The sequence below is a fragment of the Amia ocellicauda genome, chromosome 9, assembly GCF_036373705.1.
Source record: "Amia ocellicauda isolate fAmiCal2 chromosome 9, fAmiCal2.hap1, whole genome shotgun sequence".
NCBI lineage: Eukaryota > Metazoa > Chordata > Actinopteri > Amiiformes > Amiidae > Amia > Amia ocellicauda.
In genome coordinates, this window is record NC_089858.1 from 7,285,405 (window position 1) to 7,309,250 (window position 23,846).

The 23,846-nt window shown below is 37.7% G+C and overlaps 2 protein-coding genes across 3 annotated transcripts in view; one reads left to right on the forward strand and one right to left on the reverse strand.

The window, feature by feature from the left end:
- The window catches only part of LOC136758493 (kinesin-like protein KIF14), a 24,652-nt gene extending 19,974 nt beyond the window's left edge, over positions 1-4,678 (reverse strand). Inside the window, exons 1-7 of the mRNA XM_066712908.1 lie at positions 4,374-4,678; positions 2,769-3,872; positions 2,177-2,425; positions 1,772-1,859; positions 1,415-1,513; positions 975-1,027; positions 121-151 (exon numbers count right to left, since the gene is read on the reverse strand). Coding sequence (XP_066569005.1) covers positions 121-151; positions 975-1,027; positions 1,415-1,513; positions 1,772-1,859; positions 2,177-2,425; positions 2,769-3,832 — 1,584 coding nt within the window. The 5' untranslated portion in view covers positions 3,833-3,872; positions 4,374-4,678. The remainder of the gene's footprint in view (positions 1-120; positions 152-974; positions 1,028-1,414; positions 1,514-1,771; positions 1,860-2,176; positions 2,426-2,768; positions 3,873-4,373) is intronic.
- psmb7 (proteasome 20S subunit beta 7) overlaps positions 4,660-23,846 on the forward strand; it is a 27,926-nt gene continuing 8,739 nt past the window's right edge. The window contains exons 1-6 of one of the 2 annotated variants that reach the window (XM_066712913.1): positions 4,660-4,767; positions 5,945-6,038; positions 6,623-6,720; positions 7,290-7,430; positions 7,598-7,713; positions 20,073-20,131. In XM_066712913.1, coding sequence (XP_066569010.1) covers positions 4,706-4,767; positions 5,945-6,038; positions 6,623-6,720; positions 7,290-7,430; positions 7,598-7,713; positions 20,073-20,131 — 570 coding nt within the window. In that variant the 5' untranslated portion in view covers positions 4,660-4,705. The remainder of the gene's footprint in view (positions 4,768-5,944; positions 6,039-6,622; positions 6,721-7,289; positions 7,431-7,597; positions 7,714-20,072; positions 20,132-23,846) is intronic. The other variant, XM_066712914.1, reaches the window with a different exon arrangement.

The following is a 23,846-nucleotide window of genomic DNA, read 5'->3' on the forward strand; positions in this document are numbered from 1 at the left end:
ATACCGAGAGAAAAAAAAAAAAAAAAAAAAAAAAAAAAAAAAAAAAAGCTTGACTAGATGGTAATATTGGCCTTGCATACACCTTCTGCAAAAAGTAGATGAAGAAACACTCTGACATACCTGGACATCTGCAAAGGAGCCCACCACATACCTGTGAGAACAGCCAAAAAGCAGAGTCACCGCAAGGTAAAGAAAATAATAACTGAAAGACATCTGTTACAATACTGTTAATCAAGAAGGAGATCCGTTTATTCTACCCTCCAGCAAGCAAAATGTTGGCTGTGCTCCCAGAGCACCCGAACACCAACTGCTACACTTACTGAGCGTCAATCAAACGCGAGCATCAGAAACTGCGCTCTGGGGACCCCATGCTATGGCTTTATCAAGAGTGTAGAGAGACTGAAACGAGACCACATCTGCTAGGCTTTGTTAAATTAAATTAAAATTAATGTTTACAATTAAGCAATAAAACATTTACCTTTGACTGAGATGTAATTATGTGTATGTGTGTATAAGAGAGGGGAGGGGGATCTTGTTGTTACAGAAGGCTTTAAATTCAGTTTCTTTAAAGGAGGAAATGTATACTGATTTTCTCAACTATTGCAGAACACCATCATGCTTTTTATGACATGAAAAGTAATGTATATATTCCAATTGAGAAGAATAGAGCATCTTTCAAATTTAAAATGTACATTATATATACCAAATTAGAATAAAAATGTAATCCAAAGAATGTCTCCTTGAATGCCCACTGGGAAATTGCAGTTTGATTTAGATTATTGCTAAAATTATGATCTAATAAGTTTATTCCATTGTTCCATATAGTTTAATTCCCAAGCTGCAATAATAATAATAATTATTATTATTATTAGACAAAAGTCACTTAAAATATATGCATTATGCCAAAAGGACTTAAGACTGAAGGATAATCAGAAAGACCTACAAATCAATCAGCAATAATTGTTAATACTTACGAAGAAAGCCCAGCTACATACGGCCCCAACTCTGGATGCTCTCTGACACGAAGCTGTGTAAACAACATTATTCATATTATTCTTTCACTTTTGTTCCATCTGAGGACTGCATGACCACTATTTCCTAAATTATTACAAGGAAACACGTTTTTCGATCTGCAGAAATTGACCAATTGCCAATATAACCATCGGAACTGTGGAATTTCAGGAACAGTGATCTTAACATCCACTTGCCAAATGACTTGGAGCCTTGAGTGGGGATTCTTAAATACTGGTGGGATAGAATCAACTAAATAAACCTTATATGGCTGGCCAAACCAAGACCCCTTAGGGTGTATGTACAACTGCAGGCAGAATCAGTCGGGGTTGTTTTTGCACATGTACCATTCTGATTAACAGCAACACCTCGACAGCTTCTTTGTTCCAACATGAATACTTACAGACGTCTTTTTTTGACTTGGTTCTTTGTCTGATGAGAGAAGATCGTGTATTTTTTCATTATAGACTTCAAAATAGCTCATTTCTAGGTGACACGTAACCTGTTAAGAAGAATAAACATTTTTGAACATGCTTGTGTACACCACATGTACACAGAAATGGAAAATTGAATTTCTTCTTAATTACAATGTAGGATTTTAATATACTTCATGCAGAATGTGAAAAATACTGAATGCTCACCCTTAATGCAAGTTCACACAGGTTTGTAAGCCATTTGTGCACTAGCATGGTCACAACTATTGTTATGTTACGAAGTCAATTACAAACAATGACACGGGGATTATATTAGATAGTCCTACATTGTGCAGGGGTTCTTGGGAAGACTTGAGGAATATTTCTTCACAAAATCTGGGAATTATTCCAACTTCATCTCCATATCCCATCATTCTGTCAAAAATAAAACAGTCAACTAATATGGTCAAGTGATAAGGTTGCTTTTGAAACCGTCTCCTCATACAGACTTATTGTAGTTGCTTCTTCGCAGCCTACAATTTCACAATTCCAGATCTGAAATTTATTGAACTTCCTTGAACTGGTTAAGGAAGACTTAATTAACGTAATCCCAGAACTGCACCCAAACCTTAACTGTTAAAAAGAATAGTGCATTTACGGTTGTCTATAAATGTCATGCAGATAAAGCTGGTCATTTCATTCTGAGGAAAAGGAAACATCTTGCAGTTTGTGAGGAAATGAGCCTTGCTTACGTGTACGATTTTCCAGATCCAGTTTGTCCATAAGCAAAGAGGCAGGTGTTATATCCTTGAATAACCTTATCAAGAAGTGGTTGTGCCAGTTTGCTGTAAACTATATCCTGACTTGCGTAAGTATCCATCTGGTCATCGCAAGACCAGAAAGCGAAGTCAAAGGAGAAAGAAAATTTCTGCTGGTTATGGTGAACTACTGCTTCCTGTCCAGATACAGTTACTACAGACTTGGCATTCAGCCGCTGCTCCCTGCAAGAGAATAAGTTAAACTAAATACAATTGGGTGCACAATCACAATTTAACAAACAAAATCAGTTGTTTTTGTTAAGAGTAGATATACCAACTGTAGTACATAATTACTCCTAAGGGGACTGACCACAAAATAAGACATTCAAAAGAACTTGCCTTCAATCGCAAGATCTAAAACTAAAATTAAAAAAATGGTGCCAAACCTCAACAAACAAGAACATATTAGTTTTAGGAGTTTTCATACACAAGTAGAAGTACAGATCCATTAAATACACTAAGGTAGGTCATTAAAGTTTGACCTATGGTATGTGCAGTGCATCTTTTACAAGATCCCTCTGCTTACCTTACGTTAAGTGGCCTGACACGGATTGCCACAGTGACAGCTGTATTCTCCCCAACATGGCTCCTGTCCTTCTCTGTAGAGTTGAACCTTTCTCTGGCTTCCAGCCCAATGTGTGAAAGACGCTGTGGAGCCGAAATCACCTTGCTGCTAGCTTCTTTCATAAATTCTGACACAATTGAGCGCGTTTGCATTTGGACATGATCTCTCTCAATGTGATCTCGATTTTCTCCCCTTACAGAAGAGGGGAGGTCTGTGGCACCTGCAGACTCTATTCCCCCCTCTTCTTCACCTGGCAAAGAGCCTCTTACAAACTTATCTTCATTAACCAAACCTAACATTCTGCCTGCCCCTGACACCCTCGTAGGGTTTGGTGCAGAAGGTAAAGAGGTTCTTTGTCTGGCTGAAACAGGCAGACGACTTTTGTGAAACCTCTGCAGTGGTACTGGAGAAAGAACATCCACTTCCATCTCCTTTTTCTCCTGGGCTTGTACATGGCCAAATGGTGGAGTGAACTTAAGCTGAAGTGCTGGTCTCTTGGTGGCCTGAAAATCATCGGCACCATTATTGTGATCACCTTGGTTTTCCTCTGGACTCTTCTCACCAGCTTTCTTATTGCTCACCACAAAGAAAGCTGTGGATTTAAACTTCTTCAGGGGGAGGAGCTGTGAAGCAGAAAGAGAGCGCTTTACAGGTTCAATACATTCTTGCCTGTTAATGCTTCCAGTCTCATCGTAACTAAGAGCAGAGAAATCTCGCAGGAAATCTCTGATAGAGGTTTTGTCTTGAGTCTGAGGCAGGAGAGTACTCTGTAGAACGAGACTAGAAGACACCGGGGAGTTAACACTGAACACCTGGGTCTTTTCTGGAGAAAAGGGTACAGTGCTTTGGCTTGACCTATCTATATAATTCATTTTTTCACTGCGTAGATCAGTTAAAGACCAAGATTTAGCTCCTTTTGACTGGAAAACATCCATGGGTTCTTTGTCAAAAACAGAGCGAACACGGTTAAACTCCTTCAAGGGTCTTTTGGATCCAAAGCCTGACGAAGGTAAACGGTCACACATCTTGCATCCAGTTTCACCTTTCTGGTCCTTTTATCACCACCTTTGAGGAGAAATTATAGATTCAAAATAAATGTATTCAAGCGAACATATACAATATAAACCTATATTTGAACAAAGGTAGCCTATGTAGACCTCTGCAAAGGACTTTGTATCAAAGTGCATTAATGGAGGATAACTAAGGAAAAACAAACGCATATCTAACAATATATATGGAGAAAAGGAAACATCTTATTACAATTACCCTGCAGCGCTTTAACAGAAATTTAACATTTTAATATTAACTTTACAATTGTATTTGTTTATATAATTACAATTGCCCTTTTGCAATAAAATGTAGTTGTTGGCAATACCAACATTGCTTAGGTGCTCTTCTGCCCACAAAAAAGTTTAAAACAGAAGCCTGATAATAAATACATAAATAACTACGTACATTTTCATAATGCATTCGTGTAACAATTGCTTAGCAGTAGTGTGTATGCGATCAAACAACCCCAAAACGAATAAAATCAAATGCAAGAAAAAAAAAATCACACGTGAATACCTTTGCAGGTGAATTGAACAGGTGGATCAAACCTCATACACAGCCGCTACAGCCTGTCCAGATAAAATCAATTCAGCAACCGGCAAGCGAGGACACACATGGCCGTGAAAAGATACTCAACTTTCCAAAGGGGAGAAAACGATTAATAGTTTTAAACTGAAGCGCACCTGAACACACGTGTCCGAGATCAAAGACGCGCCGCCCCCCCCCGGAGAACTGCGTGAGAGCGCGCGCTGAGCGAGACCGGAAGTGGCTGCTGCTCACGCTCGCGGATCGGAACATCAGCGGCCGCGGCTTCCGGGAAGCGCGCGACAGCTTCCACAGAGAGAAAGATGGCGTCTCTGTCAGTGTGCCAGCCGCAGTGTGGAGGTTTCAGTTTCGAGTATAGTAAGAGGTAAGAAATCATTATAACCGAGAAAGAAATGCCGGTTCTTTGAGCGCACAGAGTACTTATTACAAGGTACAAATACAAGCGCTGTTTTTCGGCCGTGTGGTAATGTGTAATGCTAAACGGCGCCTGTCCGCGATGGGTCCGGCCTGGTGTGCGGTGACTCAGGCGTTTTTTTATTCTTCTTTAAGCTTTTTAATGGTCGGGCTGTTGGAAAGAATTAAGTTGCAAAATGTGCCGAAATGAGGCTGTAGGATAGCATACATTACTTCTGTATTTTTTTGTATTCGTCCAGTCATTCGATCCATAACAGCAAGAGAAAAGCGACATTTTTGAGGGATTATTGAGAATTCTATATATTTTCCTTCTCCACGTTTCATGATTGAACTGTTTTGAAGTGAATGATCAGATTTTTGTTATTTTATTCTGTTTAGGTTAAATAATATGTTGGATTACTATTAATGGTAGTTAACACTGTTTACTAAGTTCACATTTATGTAAACATATTGAGCATGATGTGTGTAAGATAAAATGCACGATTTACAATAGTGTATATGTTATATGTACGAAATGATGTACCTTTTCTGTCAATATTTGAATATATTTGTATTTAGATGCTTTTTTTTTTACATTGGACGAGCTCTTCAGGATATATTGAGCAATCACAATCACAGAACACTTATATAAGTTCACAACTAGGTGTGACTAAGCAAAATGTACTCTTGAATGCTGTATATTCCATTATCGGATATGGTTCAATGTAAATTACTTTAACAGAATCAAATATCGCTTAGATTAACTCGTGTATCTTTAAACATTTAACATCAAATTATATAAACTAAACAATTTAACGAAAGTATAAAATCTGGTCCGTTTAATATGGAAACAATACAAAAATACACGACATTTTGGACATCTAATTTGTCAATCTTTTAGTTGAAAAGGAAATACGTCTTTAATTACAGTGAAGTTGTGTATTTTCCAAAATACCTTCATGTTCAAATCAATATTCAGGCAAACAATAGTTGTATAGGAAGTCTGATCTGCAGAACATGTCATTGATTCCACTAGAAATTACATATTTAAAGTAGTGAACCTAAAAAGGGTTTGGTGCCTGCTTCATCTATTGTTTTTCTTTTTTCTTTTAATTGTGATACTATTGCATCTGATTTTTCTTCCACAGAAATGCTCTTTTGGAAGCTGAAATCACAAAGTTAGGATGCAATATCCCTGCAGCTAGAAAAACTGGTACTACAATTTGTGGAGTTGTTTTCAAGGTAATGGGAAAAGTACTACTTGTGGACTGAGGATTAATTAAATCTGTAATTGAAATTTAAACAAACCATATAGCACTATGTTGTGCTATTGATTAGCAGGTGTTCACTTTGTAAAATATTAAGTTGCATACATGTAAAGTTTTAAATGTATGTATTATCTCTGCTTAGTTTTTTTTTTTTTTTCCCCTTCTCAAATTTCTTAGTGGGAAGAGTTGTAAATTGAGCCATGTTTACTTCACAGTACAGCAAGCGTAGGACATCTAGTTTCAACAACAAGAAGAGAGATTCAGTGCAGTTTGCAGTTATTAGTTTTGTATGCTATCAAATTGCACTTCCAAGGTGCAATTTGAACACTCCTAGATTGTGTAGTTTTGCTGAAACAGGGAAGAACTGAATTTATAATGTGCAATAATTGATTCAAAATTAGCAAATATCCACACTGATTCAAAATAGTTCTCACTGCAGGTTAATTGGACAATGTAGGAATCTTGTGATTGACACAGTCTGCTTTAGTTGTAAAACAATGTGGTACTTGGCTACAGTTTTTACATGTGGTGTGAATGTTATTTCTATTTACTTTTCAGGATGGAGTTGTCCTTGGTGCTGATACAAGAGCTACAGAAGGAATGATCGTGGCTGATAAGAATTGCTCCAAGATTCACTACATTTCCCCCAACATCTAGTAAGTAGAAAATGTATTAAGAAATTGTATTGTTTTTTCAGGTTCAGGACACTTACAATTTTCAGAAACGATATACACTTTAATGAAGAAGGTTGAAGTCTGTAACCCATAATACCACCCACTGATATCAAATTCCACATTTCTTTATCGATACCTTTCTGATTTCTAGTAGCTTCTTGCATCTTTCAAATGGGTCACTGACTTGGAGTGGGTTATTTTCACTTAGTGACTAGGCTCAGTCTTTCAAATCTAGCAGATTAATCTTAATATTAGCTGAATGTAATTTGGACACATTTCTGAGGACTTCAACTGTTTAGTGCTAGTCTTGACAATCTGCTCAAAGCCTCATAATGTTGAAAAAGTCTGCATGGTGCAGCTTCTTCTCCGTAGCCAGCTATTATTAACAAATGTGTGAGGCTTCGAGTCAGACTGCTATTTTCCAGGACGGGACTAGACTCGGCAGACATTACTTCATGAGTATGTTTTGCATTTGTTTGCTCGTGTACTATTTGTTTTGTTTTTTCTGTAATTAAGACTCCATCCTCTTTTCTCACCCCCCCACCCCCAAGTTGTTGTGGTGCTGGGACTGCTGCTGACACTGAGATGACCACTCAGCTCATCTCCTCCAACCTGGAGCTTCATTCTCTGTCCACTGGCCGTCTGCCTCGGATCGCAACTGCCAATCGCATGCTCAAACAGATGCTCTTCAGGTAAATAACATCTGTATTCACGCTTGCATTTTACTTTGTCAAATGAAGGGTTTAGTCAACTAAATGTCATACAAGGGCTTTGGAATGAGGTGCCTCTTGATTTGTTGTGGTTATTAATTTTTGAGCAACATTGTTTTACCTGCATCTATGACTTTGCCCCCGAACAGATATCAGGGTTACATCGGCGCGGCTCTCGTGCTGGGTGGGGTGGACTCCACTGGCCCACATCTCTACAGCATTTACCCACATGGTTCAACTGACAAACTGCCATATGTAACAATGGGTGAGTACACTTTGTACCCTTAAAACTGGCACCGTTCAAAAACAATTCTCAAGCTGTTTGAGAAGCATGTGAATAGCTTGCAGAACTAACTGCTACTTTCTGCTTGTCACACAACCAACACAATCAAAAAAGTACAATTCTAACAAAATGATGATTAAAATAATGAAAAAACAAAGCATTTTACCAACAACAAAAAAAAATAAAAAAATCACTTTCCTCTATTCCTGAATATCTTCAGGTATAGATTACTTTTTACTATGTATTTACAAACAGGACCTGCTCCTTCTCCAGTCTCTCTTGTCAGTTGAGACCTCTGCTGAGCATTTATACCTTTCCTGAATTAACCCCACCCATCCAGCGTCTACGTTCCCATGGGGTCAGAGGTCATAGAACATAATGCAGACATTCCAAGCAATTAATCGCTACCTATTTAAAATAATGTAACTAATAAATCTGCAATAATCGGTAACATTTTCTTTGGTTTTTCAAACAAAGCAAACACTAGCTGTACTGTATATATATATATATATATATATATATATATATATATATATATATATATATATATATATGCTAGATATGTAATCGTGTATATAATACAGCCCCCCCACCTGTCTTAACGCACATAATGTCAAGTCCAATGCACGTGTGCTCTTGTTAGGTTGAAAAGCTGTACAGACCAGCCTGAATTGTATGTGATCTCCCTGCATCGCTCAACAAATAAGGACATAAATGTCATTGAAGTCACTAATGACTTCTTTAAAAACCCAGAGCTATAATCTGTCAGAACATTGCTATTTCACTACATGTGTGCACCCACCCACCCATTCATTCAAATAAGCCAAATTTCACTCCTTTATTTTAACCCAAATAAAAAAGCAAAGTTTAAAAACACTCCCCCGCCACACTACACTCTCCACCCACTATGTTCCAGATCACGTTTTATAATAGACAACTTAGATATATACCAAGATGTCAATTTTCCTTTGTCTTGCTCCCTCAGTTTGCACACGTGATGTTAAATAGTACAATAATTATGTTGAATTATTCTGCAACATAAGCAGTGTCACTGTCGTGGCTCTCTGAAGTGAGTTTCCTTCACAGTGCAATACAGTGTCAGCATGAGACTACAATGAAATGTCATTGTTTTGCGATATGCAGTAATGGGTTAAGAGGTGGATTTTATTATAAATTGTAGTACTACCAGAACAGCTAAAACACAACAAAATACATACCTCAAAAATGAATTAAATGAAGAAATAAATGAAAGTCCATGACAGAGCTGAAAGTGGGGAGAGCTTTGCTGCTTGAAAAATTCTTAATCGCTTTGTTCCCACAAAAGATGTTGAGAAACTGAACGTTGTTGTTTTTCTTGCTCTAATTACAGATACTTAAAGATAAACAAACCATTGCTATTTATTTAACTTTAATATATGAAAGTATCTGGATTCTGTTTTGTTTTTACAAAGGTTTACTAGTCACAAAGTCTGTTGAGCCCAGTTTATAGAAACCTGTGAATTGTAGTGTTCGATTTTACAATTTGTAGCAAAGGTTAATTAATATAAGATACATTTTTAACAAGTGCTGAAGAAATTCAACAAGAACACATTTGGCCTTTCCCACTGGAAAATGTTTCTTGGCATTTACATTAAATCTGAATCAGTGGGGTGTATTCTCTGAGGCTGTGAAGTATTTTATCTAAGCTTTCAGAGGAAGGCAAAGGTGTAGATGATCCTGTAGGTGGTGCTGTTGTGTAATAATTCAATGAGAGGCTTTCTCAATAGACCCTATAAGTCTTTCATCATTTCCGGTTCAAAACTGCAACTCTTTGGTGGCAGGCAGAAAAATGACAGCTGTCAGTGTCTTGGCAATACAGTGGCAAGGCAAGTGAACATGCCTACAAGCTGTTGGGACATTCATTGTACAAATAGACAGAAGAAAGGATTAAAGATTATTTTTCTTTTTACTTCCAGACAATGTGTACCACAGACAGTGTTTAAGGGGACTTTTCTTGCCTGTATGAATACTATTTTTCAGTCAATGTATAGAGATCTATAAACATACAAGATGTGGATATGTTCTAAGGACAGCTTCTCTGTTTTTGTTCATTTCAGGAAACTTGTATTAATAGATTGGCATGAATGAAAATGTCTTGAAGCTTCAATTTCAGTTGACAAAATCATGTTTTTCATGCACAATATCTGGTTTCTGTTTTTGAAAAAGGATTGTTATAGGCTGAAATTACGCCTCAAAAAAAGCAAATTAGCTGTGTGAGACTATACTCCCTATATTTGGTTCATTACATAAGAAAGTTTACAAACGAGAGGAGGCCATTCGACCCATCATGCTCGTTTGGTGTCCATTAATAACTAAGTGATCCAAGGATCCTATCCAGTCTATTTTTGAATGTTCCCAAATGTTCAGCTTGGGGAGTTTGTTCAGATTGTGACAACTCTGTGTGAAGCATGTTCAAAATTGTATTGTTATGAAAAGTAGTGTTTAGGCCTCTTGATGGGAGCTGTGAGCTCCTTGGCTGTGTGTTCTGATGGTGAACCTAGATATGCACTGAATGAGTCTTCAGCATTTGAAAAACCTTTAACGGCAACAGAAATATCAGTCAGCATGTCAGGTCACCACACAGTAAATTAGAGACTTCGTGAAAGTGCTGTATGCTTTAGTGAATAACCCTTAGTGCTGATTCACTTTGCTGTACTCCCATAGTGCCCTCTGTTAGTACACAGAAAAAGAAAAGTTTTGAGGCCCCAAAATACCAAGTATCCTGTATGTTTTTGTTTTACATTCTATGGTATGTAATCATATCGCATTTTTGAACGAGTATAATTTTAGTTTAAAGAAGTTCCATTGGGAATGATAATTCTGAAACTTATTGTATATTTACTGTTTTGTAGATGCAGAAAGATCCTGCATTGTTTGATAATGGGGTATATTAGGGTATATATGTAAATGTATAGTAAATTGTATAGTTTAACACCACAGTGTAAACCAAAAATGCAGTTTTGATGGCAGTTAATTTCTCTTGCATAGAAAGGGGACATTTTAAAATAAGCTTGAAACACTCATTTTTATTTTTAGTTTATATAATTTGAAATGGTTTAAATAAAAATATTGAATGTCAGGTATGTCTTGGGAGCATTAAGAACCATCATGTAGAGGGAGATTAATTCACATTTTTGTTTAGTTTTTTTCCCTCATTTGCCTTGGTTTTATTTTAATAATTTATAAAATGAAACCCATGTTGTATAAACACAGTTGCTGATGAGGGGGAAAAAACAACAAACATCTCTTGCATCTCTGAGGAGTTTAAGAGATATTTGGTGCTTACTCAGGAGTGAAACCATCAAATTAAACTGTTTGTGCTGACAAAGGACAAATGTGATTCTTTTTTTTTTTTTTCAGCAAACGATGCAAGATTGTCTAGTTGCTCAAAGTGTCTAGGAAAGCTCCTGGCCGACACCTCTAATGAAATGTGTGCATAAAATTAAAGCCAGCTCGGTAGCTGCACTTCAGCTGTAGGAATAAGCAATAAGAGATGTTCCGTCTTTCTCTGGTGTCTCAATCTGCTCCCTAGATACCGGGGCTGTTTCATATTCATAAATCAGCGTTTCATGCATTGGCAACGTCGGCCTGCGGAGCAAGCAGTACCACCAAGAGACCAGGCCTCTCAGCCAGGAACAGCAGTGAAAAATGATCCCAATCGATGGGGCTGTGGAGAGCACCAAATTTTTCCCCAGAACAAGCAGCAAATTGAATAACAATGAGTAAGTGTGAATAAGCACTCTGTCAGGCAGATCTGACACTGATGGATTAGAAGGTCCTAAATGTTGCTCTTTCGGCACTATGCGGATCCTGTGGCAAGCTCTGGAATATGAAGCAGGCTAGGGTGGCAGTAGGGGCACCTGGGTGACCGAATTGAACTGCTACTTAGCATTTAGAGGTTACCAGTTAAGAGAAGCTCCCCTTTTCAAAGGCTCTCATTAAAATGATCGTAAGATACAGTGGCATTTTCTTCAGGGTGTGATGACTCTTTAGCCAAAGATCCACATGCCATTGTTTTTACCTCACTCGGAGAAATACCTTTTAGCCTGATATTGCCGTTCTTTCCTGAAGCTGTTAAAATATGGAATGGATACATTAACCTAACTTCATATTAACTCTTCCATTGTAGTGTCAGATCCATTTTATATGTAGCATCTTTGAGATTTGTTCACAGAATTAGTCTTTATGACCTTTGTCTGGGATCATTCCCATTGTTAAAGGCTGTTCAGTGTTCAGGTATGATTTGACTGCCTTAAGGTGTCTATATACAATAGATATTGATTGTTTAATTAATTATAGAAAACTGAATCCTCGTCCTAAATTTTGTAATTGCTGCATTTGTATTTTGTGTTTTCGCTTATGAAGATGTTTTCAGTAAGTGTGTTCATGCTTTACACAAACGTTGCTCTGTCAAACGTAGCGTCAAGGCCAGTTATCTGTGTGTGTGTGTGTGTGTGTGTGTATATTCATGCATTAAGACTTACTATATTCATAATTTACAACAAATTACTAAATTAATTTCATGGGTTTAGAAGTAAACATTTTTAAAATACTTCAGCACACTTTGAATTATATATGCAATATGTGAGTATTGCTTTTTTATTGTATTGATAAGGACTGAATATTTGTATTCCCAGCCCAAACCTAAAGCAGGAGATTTAGACTTCGAACAGCAGTCGGAGAATTAAAATGATGCTTCCAGTGGTGATGTAGCAGAACGTACAGCTTCCCCAGTGGCTCAAAGGATAAAGTTGATCTTTCTCAGTGTGTTGAGAGATGAACTAAAAAATCAATCAAGTTAGCAAGAGCCTGACAGAAATTGATTTGTGTAGATGCATTACCAGTAATTAAATCATTTTGACTGTGAGTCTTCAAAAATGTAATTTTCAAAATACAATATTTTATAAATGTCCCCCAGCTCAGAGCTCCCGAAAATTGGCATTTTAGGATCTGCACTTTTTTTTTTCTTCAATCCTCGTAAAGCAGCATTGCCAGAAACATCAGCTGACCGTTCCGGTGACGGTCTGAGAGCATCAGGCTACATTCCAGAATAACAAGACAAAAACGGCACCACATGAAAATAAAAATGGACTTTTCAGGGCACATTATTGCAAAGTATAAAACCACCTCTGAGGTGTTTTTGTTAGGAAATATGGTAGACATTCTGCTGGTGTGCTTTCCATATGTTTAACATTTGTTAGGATCTGTTCTATTATCAGAGCTTTCGGTTTTTCAGTGCGTGAGAATTACTTTTTCAACATCGAGAAAACGCGCATATGCTGCATCTGTATTGTTAATTGAAGTTAATAAGTTTATAATGGAACATTTAAAAGAATGTCATTCCCAAACAAGACTTGCTTTCCTTTACACAAAATATTAATCTGATTTCATAGCAATGAATTCCACCTGAAGTTTCACAGCTGTGATTAGAGTGCACCTTAATGGATTTCACTTGCTGGTAGCTTTAATGCCTTTGAATGAATGCCAAAATGTTTAATCTGCATCCACTTGCTAGGTTTTGTATTTAAATCTATAAAGTTCTTCTTGTACCTGATGGCTAAACCTGCCTTGCTTATTTGTTCCTAAACTGCCATTTTATAACGGTAAATAGAATAAGTCTTTAATCTGTTTTTTGTTGTGGTGGTGGTGGTGGGTTTTTTTTTTTTAAATCGCTGTAAAATTATCAGACTGGTAAAGATCAAAAAGACTTTAACTTCACATTACAAATAAATGCATTCAAATTGATGAAGAGCAATGATGAGCAGCTAATGCCCAATATGACATTAACATGCGTGTGTAGTTCTGTACTTTTGATCTCTTACTGACAGTTTCCCCACCCACAAGAAACATTGATAATGGAATTCCTATGGAAGATAGTCTCAGATTGAATTGTTTTCATTATAATTTTGGTTATTGAATGCTGCATAATGGAGTCTGTAATCTTGTGTAATACTGTACATGTATTTGAATGGAATTGATGGTTCTGTTAAGATCAGCTCCTGTAATTGTGGCTATTGGAGTCTTGGAGTCTAACTGAGGTGTGTGTGGATGTGTATTGGATGTGTGTGACACATGTACACACGAAGAAAAGTCGAAAAGCAGCTTAAAAAAAAAAATGTAGAAATTGCAGCCCAACAGACCCTGGCCTTCAAAGTATGAAAAAGAAGCTGCCAAATTAAAAAAAATGTCCATGATAAAAAAAGACTCTTCAACAGTATTTCTGAGGCCTGTGACCAGAAGAGCTTTACTAACGTGCACTGTGGGTGTTTTCAGAAAGACTGGTTTCATCCAGCGCTCAACCCCAGGAGGCCGATCCAGTACATGCAAATATGAAATTAGATTTGATGCCATCTATCATACCAACCCGCTAAGAGCACTGCTTACCTGCTGGATCAGAATCTGTTCTGACCACAGTCATTTCTCATGTACTTTACTAAGTGCCCTTGTTTAAGAAGGGGAGTTTTCCATATTTAGAAGTGCTATAGAAAACCCAATCGGAAATCCTAACTGTGCTATCCATCTTTTCTGGGTTCACTTTTTTGATGCCAAGTTATTTTTCTCTTATTCCAAAGATTGTTAATCTAGCTGAGCTGACCCGTTTAAAAATTAAAGTGCCAGGCACAAATGGGCATATGCATTTATTCTATTATGATAATGATGCTAATCTTTTTAAATCTAACATGAAACAGTGAGCACTCCAGTGAGGGTTCAGGTGGCTTCCCCAGTATGTTTACTCCACTTAATGCACAACAGCAACTAATGTAGCCCCTCCTTCATTCGGTTTTAGATGCGCAACTTAATCAAATAATCACAGACTTTAAATTTAAACTGTGCTTACTCCATAAATCCACTAATTGCTGCTAACGCCCCTTTCCACCTGTGCAATGAGCACATAGAATCAGTCCATTGCATCTAGTTGTTGAAGTCGGTGTTCATTTACTCTACTGTGTGTGTGGGAAAATGGGAGAGGATTTCTGAAATTAAGTTTAAGTTTATTGGATACACCTTCTATTACACGGTACACGGTAATTTATCAAATTAATGCAATGTCAATACTGTAATGTTAAGCCTGATTGGAATTTACCAAAGCACAAAACCTTATTGATTCCAGATTTGTTCAGATTATGGGGCTGCATTTAAGTTAAAAAAGTGTAAATGTATAATTTGCACACCCAAACAGGTTTGGAAAGGAAAGGTAGGACTTTGTGGAAGAATGCTCAGCAGAAATAAATGTCAATAAACTAACGTAAGCCCAGTGTAGTGTTGCCTGTAGTACTTTATGAATGAGTGACACATTGGATGCATTGTCCAATGACACTTAGTAGTTCATCAGATGGGCAAACTTACCATGCCAGATGGCTATTGTTGGCTTTGAGAGAAAACTGATGCTAAATACAAACCTTTATACATTGTGGACGTCTAGGCCATGCCAGAGGCCATGGTCCCAAAGGGTTGGATTTGGATTAGGCCTGTATAGCCATTAGTTCTGAGATACTACAGATGGTTATTTATGCAGTTTTAAAATACAGTCAAAATGAAGGATCAAAGATCAAATGTATGCTAATCTTGTTTGTTTAAGACTACTTTGGCAGTTTGCGGTTTGCTTTTTTTTTTTTTTTGTGACTATGAAACTGAAATAAAGTATACCATAGGGAAACAAAATTCAAAATGGCTTACAATATTGTATGGAAATGTTTTGCATATTCACAGCTTAAAGACATCATTTTATTTTTCGACTAAATCACCTGTATCTACCCTCTCATGTGAGCAGTTTTCCTGCTATTAAATGTTTTTTTTTCCCTCTGACATTATATATATATATATATATATATTGCTCTAGTATTTTCATTTACTTTTTACTGCCATCAATGAAATTCATCTTTATAGATGCCTGCTGAATGACTAGTGAATAAAAAATTAAGAATGCAGTTTATTCTACTGTAGACTTAAATGTAGTAAGTGAAACCTAATAAGTAATCTTCTTATCAAAGCACTGCTCAAATAGTGAGTTTCCTGTATCCTACTGGAGTAGTTTCTAATCTGCTCTGTCAAATTACAAAAGAAGCCACCAATGTAAGACCAAGAAGCTTGTTACTTTTAAAATTAATTTTAAATTACACTTTAAATGATTGTATATTCACTGCACTTTTTTTAATTATCAAGCAGTAGTTATGTCCCAAATAGATAGAGCCTTAAGACAAACTGCTTGTTACACAAATACCCACCAGGATTTTGGCTTTTAGACTGATTTAATAATTGATCAAATAGAATTGCAGTAATAACATCGGAACAACAGGCACCACATAATTGTTGTTATTTACATACAGATTCTATTAAATGCATAAATGTATCATTTTACAATACAGTACATTTGCATTCTCATGGTTTAAAGTGTAACTTGGGTAAAAAAAGGGTTAAGCTATGCAAACCACTGCATATTAAATTGAGAATATTTTCTTAAAATTGAGTCACTTTACTGCCATCAGCCTCTAAATGAGCAGTCATTGCCCATAATACAGTACACACTTCCAGCATCCCACTGCTTTCTCTTTTTTCCTCTTTGCAATAATATATTGGATATAGGATGTGTAATGATCCTCAACTGGAGCCATATCCTCTAACAGGCGTTTCTGTCAAACAGATTACTATTACCCCTCTCATTGATTTGTGTCCTTTAAAATGTGCTGTTTCCACCTATTAGATCTGATCTATAATTGGGTCTGCTTAAATGATTCAGATAAGGTAGACTGTATTTTCTCAAAGCACCATCACTGTCAGCCTCCCTTATTTCATTATAGATTCAGCCGACTTGATAAAACAGCAGGGCATCCCATTTGAAAATCCTTAATCACTGCATCTTCACCAGAACTGAGCCATAGAGTTGGTCAAGCGATATACACAAATCACGGCAAATGGCACTATTGCTCTCTCTGCAGCCTAGTTAAATGGATAGAGCTATGCAAAACACCATAAAATGTAATAAATGCCAAAAAACTTCCTTCTAATTGGATTGAAAAATGGAGGTTAGTTTTCCTTCTTCAGCTTAAAAGGAGCACTGTGAAGTTGTCTAACAGCCTGCATTAAAAAAAAAAAAAAAAAAAAAAAAACTGTCTAAAGAATCCCCCTCCCTGCATTTTTTGTCACAAATGAATGCTTCCATGCGGGGCTAATTGCTTTACCTGTTGTTACACTGTTTATTATAACAAAAAAGTATTTAAATACTATGCATTCTTCAAGTGTGACCATTAAATTGAATCGCAAACATTTAGTTAAAGGGTTTTAATGTAATTTGAGGAAATACCTTTCTTTTTTTTTGGTTTGTTTGGGTTTTATCTCCAGCGTCCCCGTCCCCCCCATTTTACTTGTTAATTCTTTCTATCCAAAGCCTTTAAGTAAAAAGGCTAATCATATTCATATTAACATATATATATATATATATATATATATATATATATATATATATATATATATATATATATATATATATATATATATTACACTCACCTAAAGGATTATTAGGAACACCTGTTCAATTTCTCATTAATGCAATTATCTAACCAACCAATCACATGGCAGTTGCTTCAATGCATTTAGGGGTGTGGTCCTGGTCAAGACAATCTCCTGAACTCCAAACTGAATGTCTGAATGGGAAAGAAAGGTGATTTAAGCAATTTTGAGCGTGGCATGGTTGTTGGTGCCAGACGGGCCGGTCTGAGTATTTCACAATCTGCTCAGTTACTGGGATTTTCACGCACAACCATTTCTAGGGTTTACAAAGAATGGTGTGAAAAGGGAAAAACATCCAGTATGCGGCAGTCCTGTGGGCAAAAATGCCTTGTTGATGCTAGAGGTCAGAGGAGAATGGGCCGACTGATTCAAGCTGATAGAAGAGCAACTTTGACTGAAATAACCACTCGTTACAACCGAGGTATGCAGCAAAGCATTCGTGAAGCCACAACACGTACGACCTTGAGGCGGATGGGCTACAACAGCAGAAGACCCCACCGGGTACCACTCATCTCCACTACAAATAGGAAAAAGAGGCTACAATTTGCACAAGCTCACCAAAATTGGACAGTTGAAGACTGGAAAAATGTTGCCTGGTCTGATGAGTCTCGATTTCTGTTGAGACATTCAGATGGTAGAGTCAGAATTTGGCGTAAACAGAATGAGAACATGGATCCATCATGCCTTGTTACCACTGTGCAGGCTGGTGGTGGTGGTGTAATGGTGTGGGGGATGTTTTCTTGGCACACTTTAGGCCCTTTAGTGCCAATTGGGCATCGTTTAAATGCCACGGCCTACCTGAGCATTGTTTCTGACCATGTCCATCCCTTTATGACCACCATGTACCCATCCTCTGATGGCTACTTCCAGCAGGATAATGCACCATGTCACAAAGGTCCAATCATTTCAAATTGGTTTCTTGAACATGACAATGAGTTCACTGTACTAAACTGGCCCCCACAGTCACCAGATCTCAACCCAATAGAGCATCTTTGGGATGTGGTGGAACGGGAGCTTCGTGCCCTGGATGTGCATCCCACAAATCTCCATCAACTGCAAGATGCTATCCTATCAATATGGGCCAACATTTCTAAAGAATGCTTTCAGCACCTTGTTGAATCAATGCCACGTAGAATTAAGGCAGTTCTGAAGGCGAAAGGCGGTCAAACACAGTATTAGTATGGTGTTCCTAATAATCCTTTAGGTGAGTGTGTGTGTATATATATATATATATATATATACACTCACCTAAAGGATTATTAGGAACACCTGTTCAATTTCTCATTAATGCAATTATCTAACCAACCAATCACATGGCAGTTGCTTCAATGCATTTAGGGGTGTGGTCCTGGTCAAGACAATCTCCTGAACTCCAAACTGAATGTCTGAATGGGAAAGAAAGGTGATTTAAGCCATTTTGAGCGTGGCATGGTTGTTGGTGCCAGACGGGCCGGTCTGAGTATTTCACAATCTGCTCAGTTACTGGGATTTTCACGCACAACCATTTCTAGGGTTTACAAAGAATGGTGTGAAAAGGGAAAAACATCCAGTATGCGGCAGTCCTGTGGGCGAAAATGCCTTGTTGATGCTAGAGGTCAGAGGAGAATGGGCCGACTGATTCAAGCTGATAGAAGAGCAACTTTGACTGAAATAACCACTCGTTACAACCGAGGTATGCAGCAAAGCATTTGTGAAGCCACAACACGTACAACCTTGAGGCGGATGGGCTACAACAGCAGAAGACCCCACCGGGTACCACTCATCTCCACTACAAATAGGAAAAAGAGGCTACAATTTGCACAAGCTCACCAAAATTGGACAGTTGAAGACTGGAAAAATGTTGCCTGGTCTGATGAGTCTCGATTTCTGTTGAGACATTCAGATGGTAGAGTCAGAATTTGGCGTAAACAGAATGAGAACATGGATCCATCATGCCTTGTTACCACTGTGCAGGCTGGTGGTGGTGGTGTAATGGTGTGGGGGATGTTTTCTTGGCACACTTTAGGCCCCTTAGTGCCAATTGGGCATCGTTTAAATGCCACGGCCTACCTGAGCATTGTTTCTGACCATGTCCATCCCTTTATGACCACCATGTACCCATCCTCTGATGGCTACTTCCAGCAGGATAATGCACCATGTCACAAAGGTCGAATCATTTCAAATTGGTTTCTTGAACATGACAATGAGTTCACTGTACTAAACTGGCCCCCACAGTCACCAGATCTCAACCCAATAGAGCATCTTTGGGATGTGGTGGAACGGGAGCTTCGTACCTTGGATGTGCATCCCACAAATCTCCATCAACTGCAAGATGCTATCCTATCAATATGGGCCAACATTTCTAAAGAATGCTTTCAGCACCTTGTTGAATCAATGCCACGTAGAATTAAGGCAGTTCTGAAGGCGAAAGGGGGTCAAACACAGTATTAGTATGGTGTTCCTAATAATCCTTTAGGTGAGTGTATATATATATATATATATATATATATATAAAAAACTTTTCTACTGAATTTCCTGATTCTGACCCATGCTGTTCTCAAATGTCCACCAATGCTTTGGGCATATAAGATGTATGGACAATCTTTGAAGAGTTTGGAATCAACCAATACATTATTTATTCACACTTCACTTTTTATTGTCATCTGTATTTCTACCACAATGTTTTTTTAATTTAAGTGGACAAAAGGACAAGATTTTACTTTTTTAATAATTGAATAATCGGCCAACAAATGTCACCAGCTGATAGAAAACTTACTAGACAGTTAAATTAAGGACAATGTTTTTCCGTTTCCTAGGTTCTGGATCTCTGGCAGCAATGGCTGTGTTTGAGGACCGATTCAAGCAAGATATGGAGGTAAGTTGTCTTTTATTTATTATTATTTTTACATTCCATTTGAATGTCATGTGTTACTCGAGCCAAAGTTGTTGTTTTGCCTTTTCCTTAATGTAGACCTCAAAAATGTCTGGTTATCCTTTGGTTAGTGCAGGTTAAACACCAATAGATAATTTTCCTTAAAAGTAATTACTTTTAAATTAATTTAGTACATTAGCTCTTATATTTATGTGTAAACTGCTTCATGGTTGAAGTATGTATCTGAATCAGGAACCTGTAGGTTGGGTGAGCATCAGAAGTTTGTTACATTTGGAAAACTGATTTAATCCAGTAGCAGTCTAGTCCTGAGGTACTAACTGTTGGATCATCTGCAGCTTTTTGTTTGTTTGCAATCGACCTGCTGGTTTTCTCACATCTTCCCCAGCCAGCCCTGGCTGTTAAGTACTGGTACACATTGTGTATACTAATCCTTTTTTAATAGGTGTTGCTTGTATAATTAAACACCTTGGTAAGATTCGGTATCTGTTTTGCCAAAATGGGCTACCACTCTTTTTGTGGTGCCTATTCAGTGCTTTGCAGTTATAGGTTTAGCAGGTCATTTCTGCAGGTATACCCACTATACACTCTTTATAGTTCCAGTACCTAGAAAGCTTTCTGCTTTTATACTTCTTTGTGTCCTTTACAGAACATTGCTTAGTGTTCCCTGTTGAAGATTGAGTACAATGAGAATGGATGTGCCTTCTGTGGTTCTAACTATCTTATTGCAGGAACAGCTTAGATAACAAACGATGTCTGGGAAGGAGCTTGTTATATGCTGCATGAGAGGTTACCAAAACAAAGCTGATTTGAATCCCTAGTAGACTTTCACTTTGAGAGTTCTGCTGTAACCACATGCTGTGATGCACTCCTTACAAGATCACTCCTGGGTTTCACTGGGATCTCCCTTAAATGCTACATTACTGAAGAGGGTTCTGTAACACCAGAAATATTGTATGTAAAATTAAGGTTTTTTTTTTTTTTTTTTAACTTTCAAGAGCATCCCCCCAAAAATGTTGCCTGGTTTTGCAGAACATTAAGAACAACTTAGTGAATGCTTTGTTGTTGTTTTATCTGTATGAGCACTACTTCAAGATGTTTGTCGTTCATGAGCAGGATTGTTTTCAAGTTGTTAAAAAAACAAATGAGAGGATACCCATTAACCTCCCTGATGTAGATCTGAGCAAATTCTAAATTGACTGCAGAAGTCTGTCCCAAGTAGCTTAAGATGCATGATTTTCTGATATGTATGTACAAATATGGTGAATGGATGTCAGTCAGATACAGGCTACATGTTCAAATGCTTCTTTTAAAAGCACCCGAAAGTGTAGTTGCTTGGAACTAAGAGAACATGGGACACCTGAGTTTGAGATTCTGTAAAGCAAAACAAAGAAAGCTAAAACCTACAAAAAGAAAACTGCACAGGACCTCTGAGAAAATTGTGGGATTAAAGAAGCTGATGATTCGCACGGGACTACATTTCACTGGAAAAAATTCCAAAACCACCTGTTTGTGGTGGTTTTTTTATTCTCTTGCCAATTGGGCTTTTGACAGTGTTTTGTCTTCATGCAAAAGCCTTACGTGACAGATTTTCAATCTTGACTTGTCAGTAAGTAGCTGAACTAGCACCAGCAAATTATTGTACTGACACTTTGGGCCAGAAGCAAACTGAGGCCTCCAGAGTTGAAAGGCTTAAATGGTTGTTGACTAAACCAGACACCACATTTACCCCTGAATATGATTTTAATGCTCTCTGACTCTTTGCTTTATTGCTCAGTATTACAGGAAGGTATACCAGCAAAACTAATTTGGGGTGACCTGAATTAAATTGTGGAGAGCACAGTAACTTAACTCTTAGTTCTGATAGCATTGTGTATTGAAGCATGTTTTGAAGTTGATGGTAGATTTACCATTGAACTAAATCTGTAAACAAAAAAATGTAAAATGTGCAACGACTATATTTTGAATTTGTACTTTATTATAGCTGTCATTACCTGTTCTTAATGTTCTATTTGATTGTAGTGAAAGGAAAAATGTTCTGCATTTCTGTCTTAAAAATGGAGGAAGAAATGTACTGTGGTCATTTTTGTAATGCATTCTAAAGGAGAGGGTAAAAAAAGTTAAAACCTTAAGAATTATGATTTATTTAAGTAGTGAGAATATGAATAATGTATCTATCAAGTTCAACATTAATCCCTTTTGTACTAATTGTCAGGAAGCCTTGCTTTCGCTGGCAAGGGGTGGTGGTGTGCTGCAAGACCCCGAGATCACAGGGGTGCGATTCAAAGGCAAACTATCCTGGAGCCACTGGTATCGACTTGCAAATTAGCATTAGGAATCTAATTAATGCAGTCTAATGAAAGCAGCATTTGAATACTGTTGAAAAAATAATCGGGGTTCCCTTCTCAGCTGTATCGCTGGTGCTATTGAAGTTGATTGCCGAGCGCATCAATATGTGAGCAAAGTTTAAAAAAAAAAAAAAAAAAAAGGAAAAAAATATATAAATTTGCATTCATTTGAAGAATGGGACTGTTATTCATTCTGTTATGCTTTTGGCACACTTCAGAGTCCCATGAGAGGATTGCCACAGCAGATAGCACACAATATTTATAAATCTGTGACAGGCAATAATGGCAACTTGAAGAATTCTTTTGCAAGAATCTCAAGTTGTGAGCTGCCGAAAGCTGAGAGGATCAAATCTGCCATAGCAGCTGCTGTGCCCTACAGTTATGTTTCTAGACTTTGAAGATGTTCAACATAACGAAATGAAGGCCTCGGGCTTTGCCAGTTTCTGCAGGCTCCTAGAGCCCTGGCTCACTGCCGTTTGAAGATGAGTCGCTCCAGCTTCTGCTACTGCCCGAGGCGCACTTGCACCAGCAGGATCTGTTTTTTTTTTTTTTTTTCACTGCCTCAGCCTCGTCTTTAGGCTCGAAGCAGCACATGCTTTGTCAATGCCAGCTATATGATGGCCTGGTCCCCGGTTGCTCCTCTGAGATATAAAGCTCTACCCAACACCCTTCAGAGACCAGCCGCAAAGATAGATGGTGAAGTGCACAAGTGCCACTTCGGCAGCCTGATTTATGGAGTCATATTTCATTACGAGGAGTGTGCCGGCCTCCAGAGGAACACTTATGGATTGCTGAAGATGTGAGCCATTTCAGCCCTGAAGGCCTGAAGCCACTTCACAACTGTGATGCCAAGTACCAAACAACTACTGCAGAATGATATTAATTTGTCATGTGGGCAGCTATAGATCTACCTTAAACATAAAAAGTGGAGGGGAGAAAAAAAAACGCACAGCTGACGTCTTTTTTTAAGCGCTGATCTCTGTGGTTTTATTCACATCTAGATTCCTGCAATGGTGATTAAAATGTTACCTTATGAACGGTGGGCTTATGAATTGGGATTGAAGCCACAAAAACTGTGCAGATAGGAGTGTTTGTTCTTCAGTACCTTTAGTAATGTAACAACAAATCTAGTTTACTTAGTTTCTTCCCAAAAGATGATTTTACAAAACTTAAGGTATCAGTCTCCTTAAAGTTGTAGTGCAGGTTGTAGAGCTTTTGGGTTGTTGATTTTTATGTGTGTTGTCTTTTGTGGGGTTTAGGAAAATGGCAGCTGTTAATTGTCCGTAGAATTCATCTAGGATACACTGCATTTATTAGTCCTCAAATTTAAGAAGATTGATGGTTTCCACAGT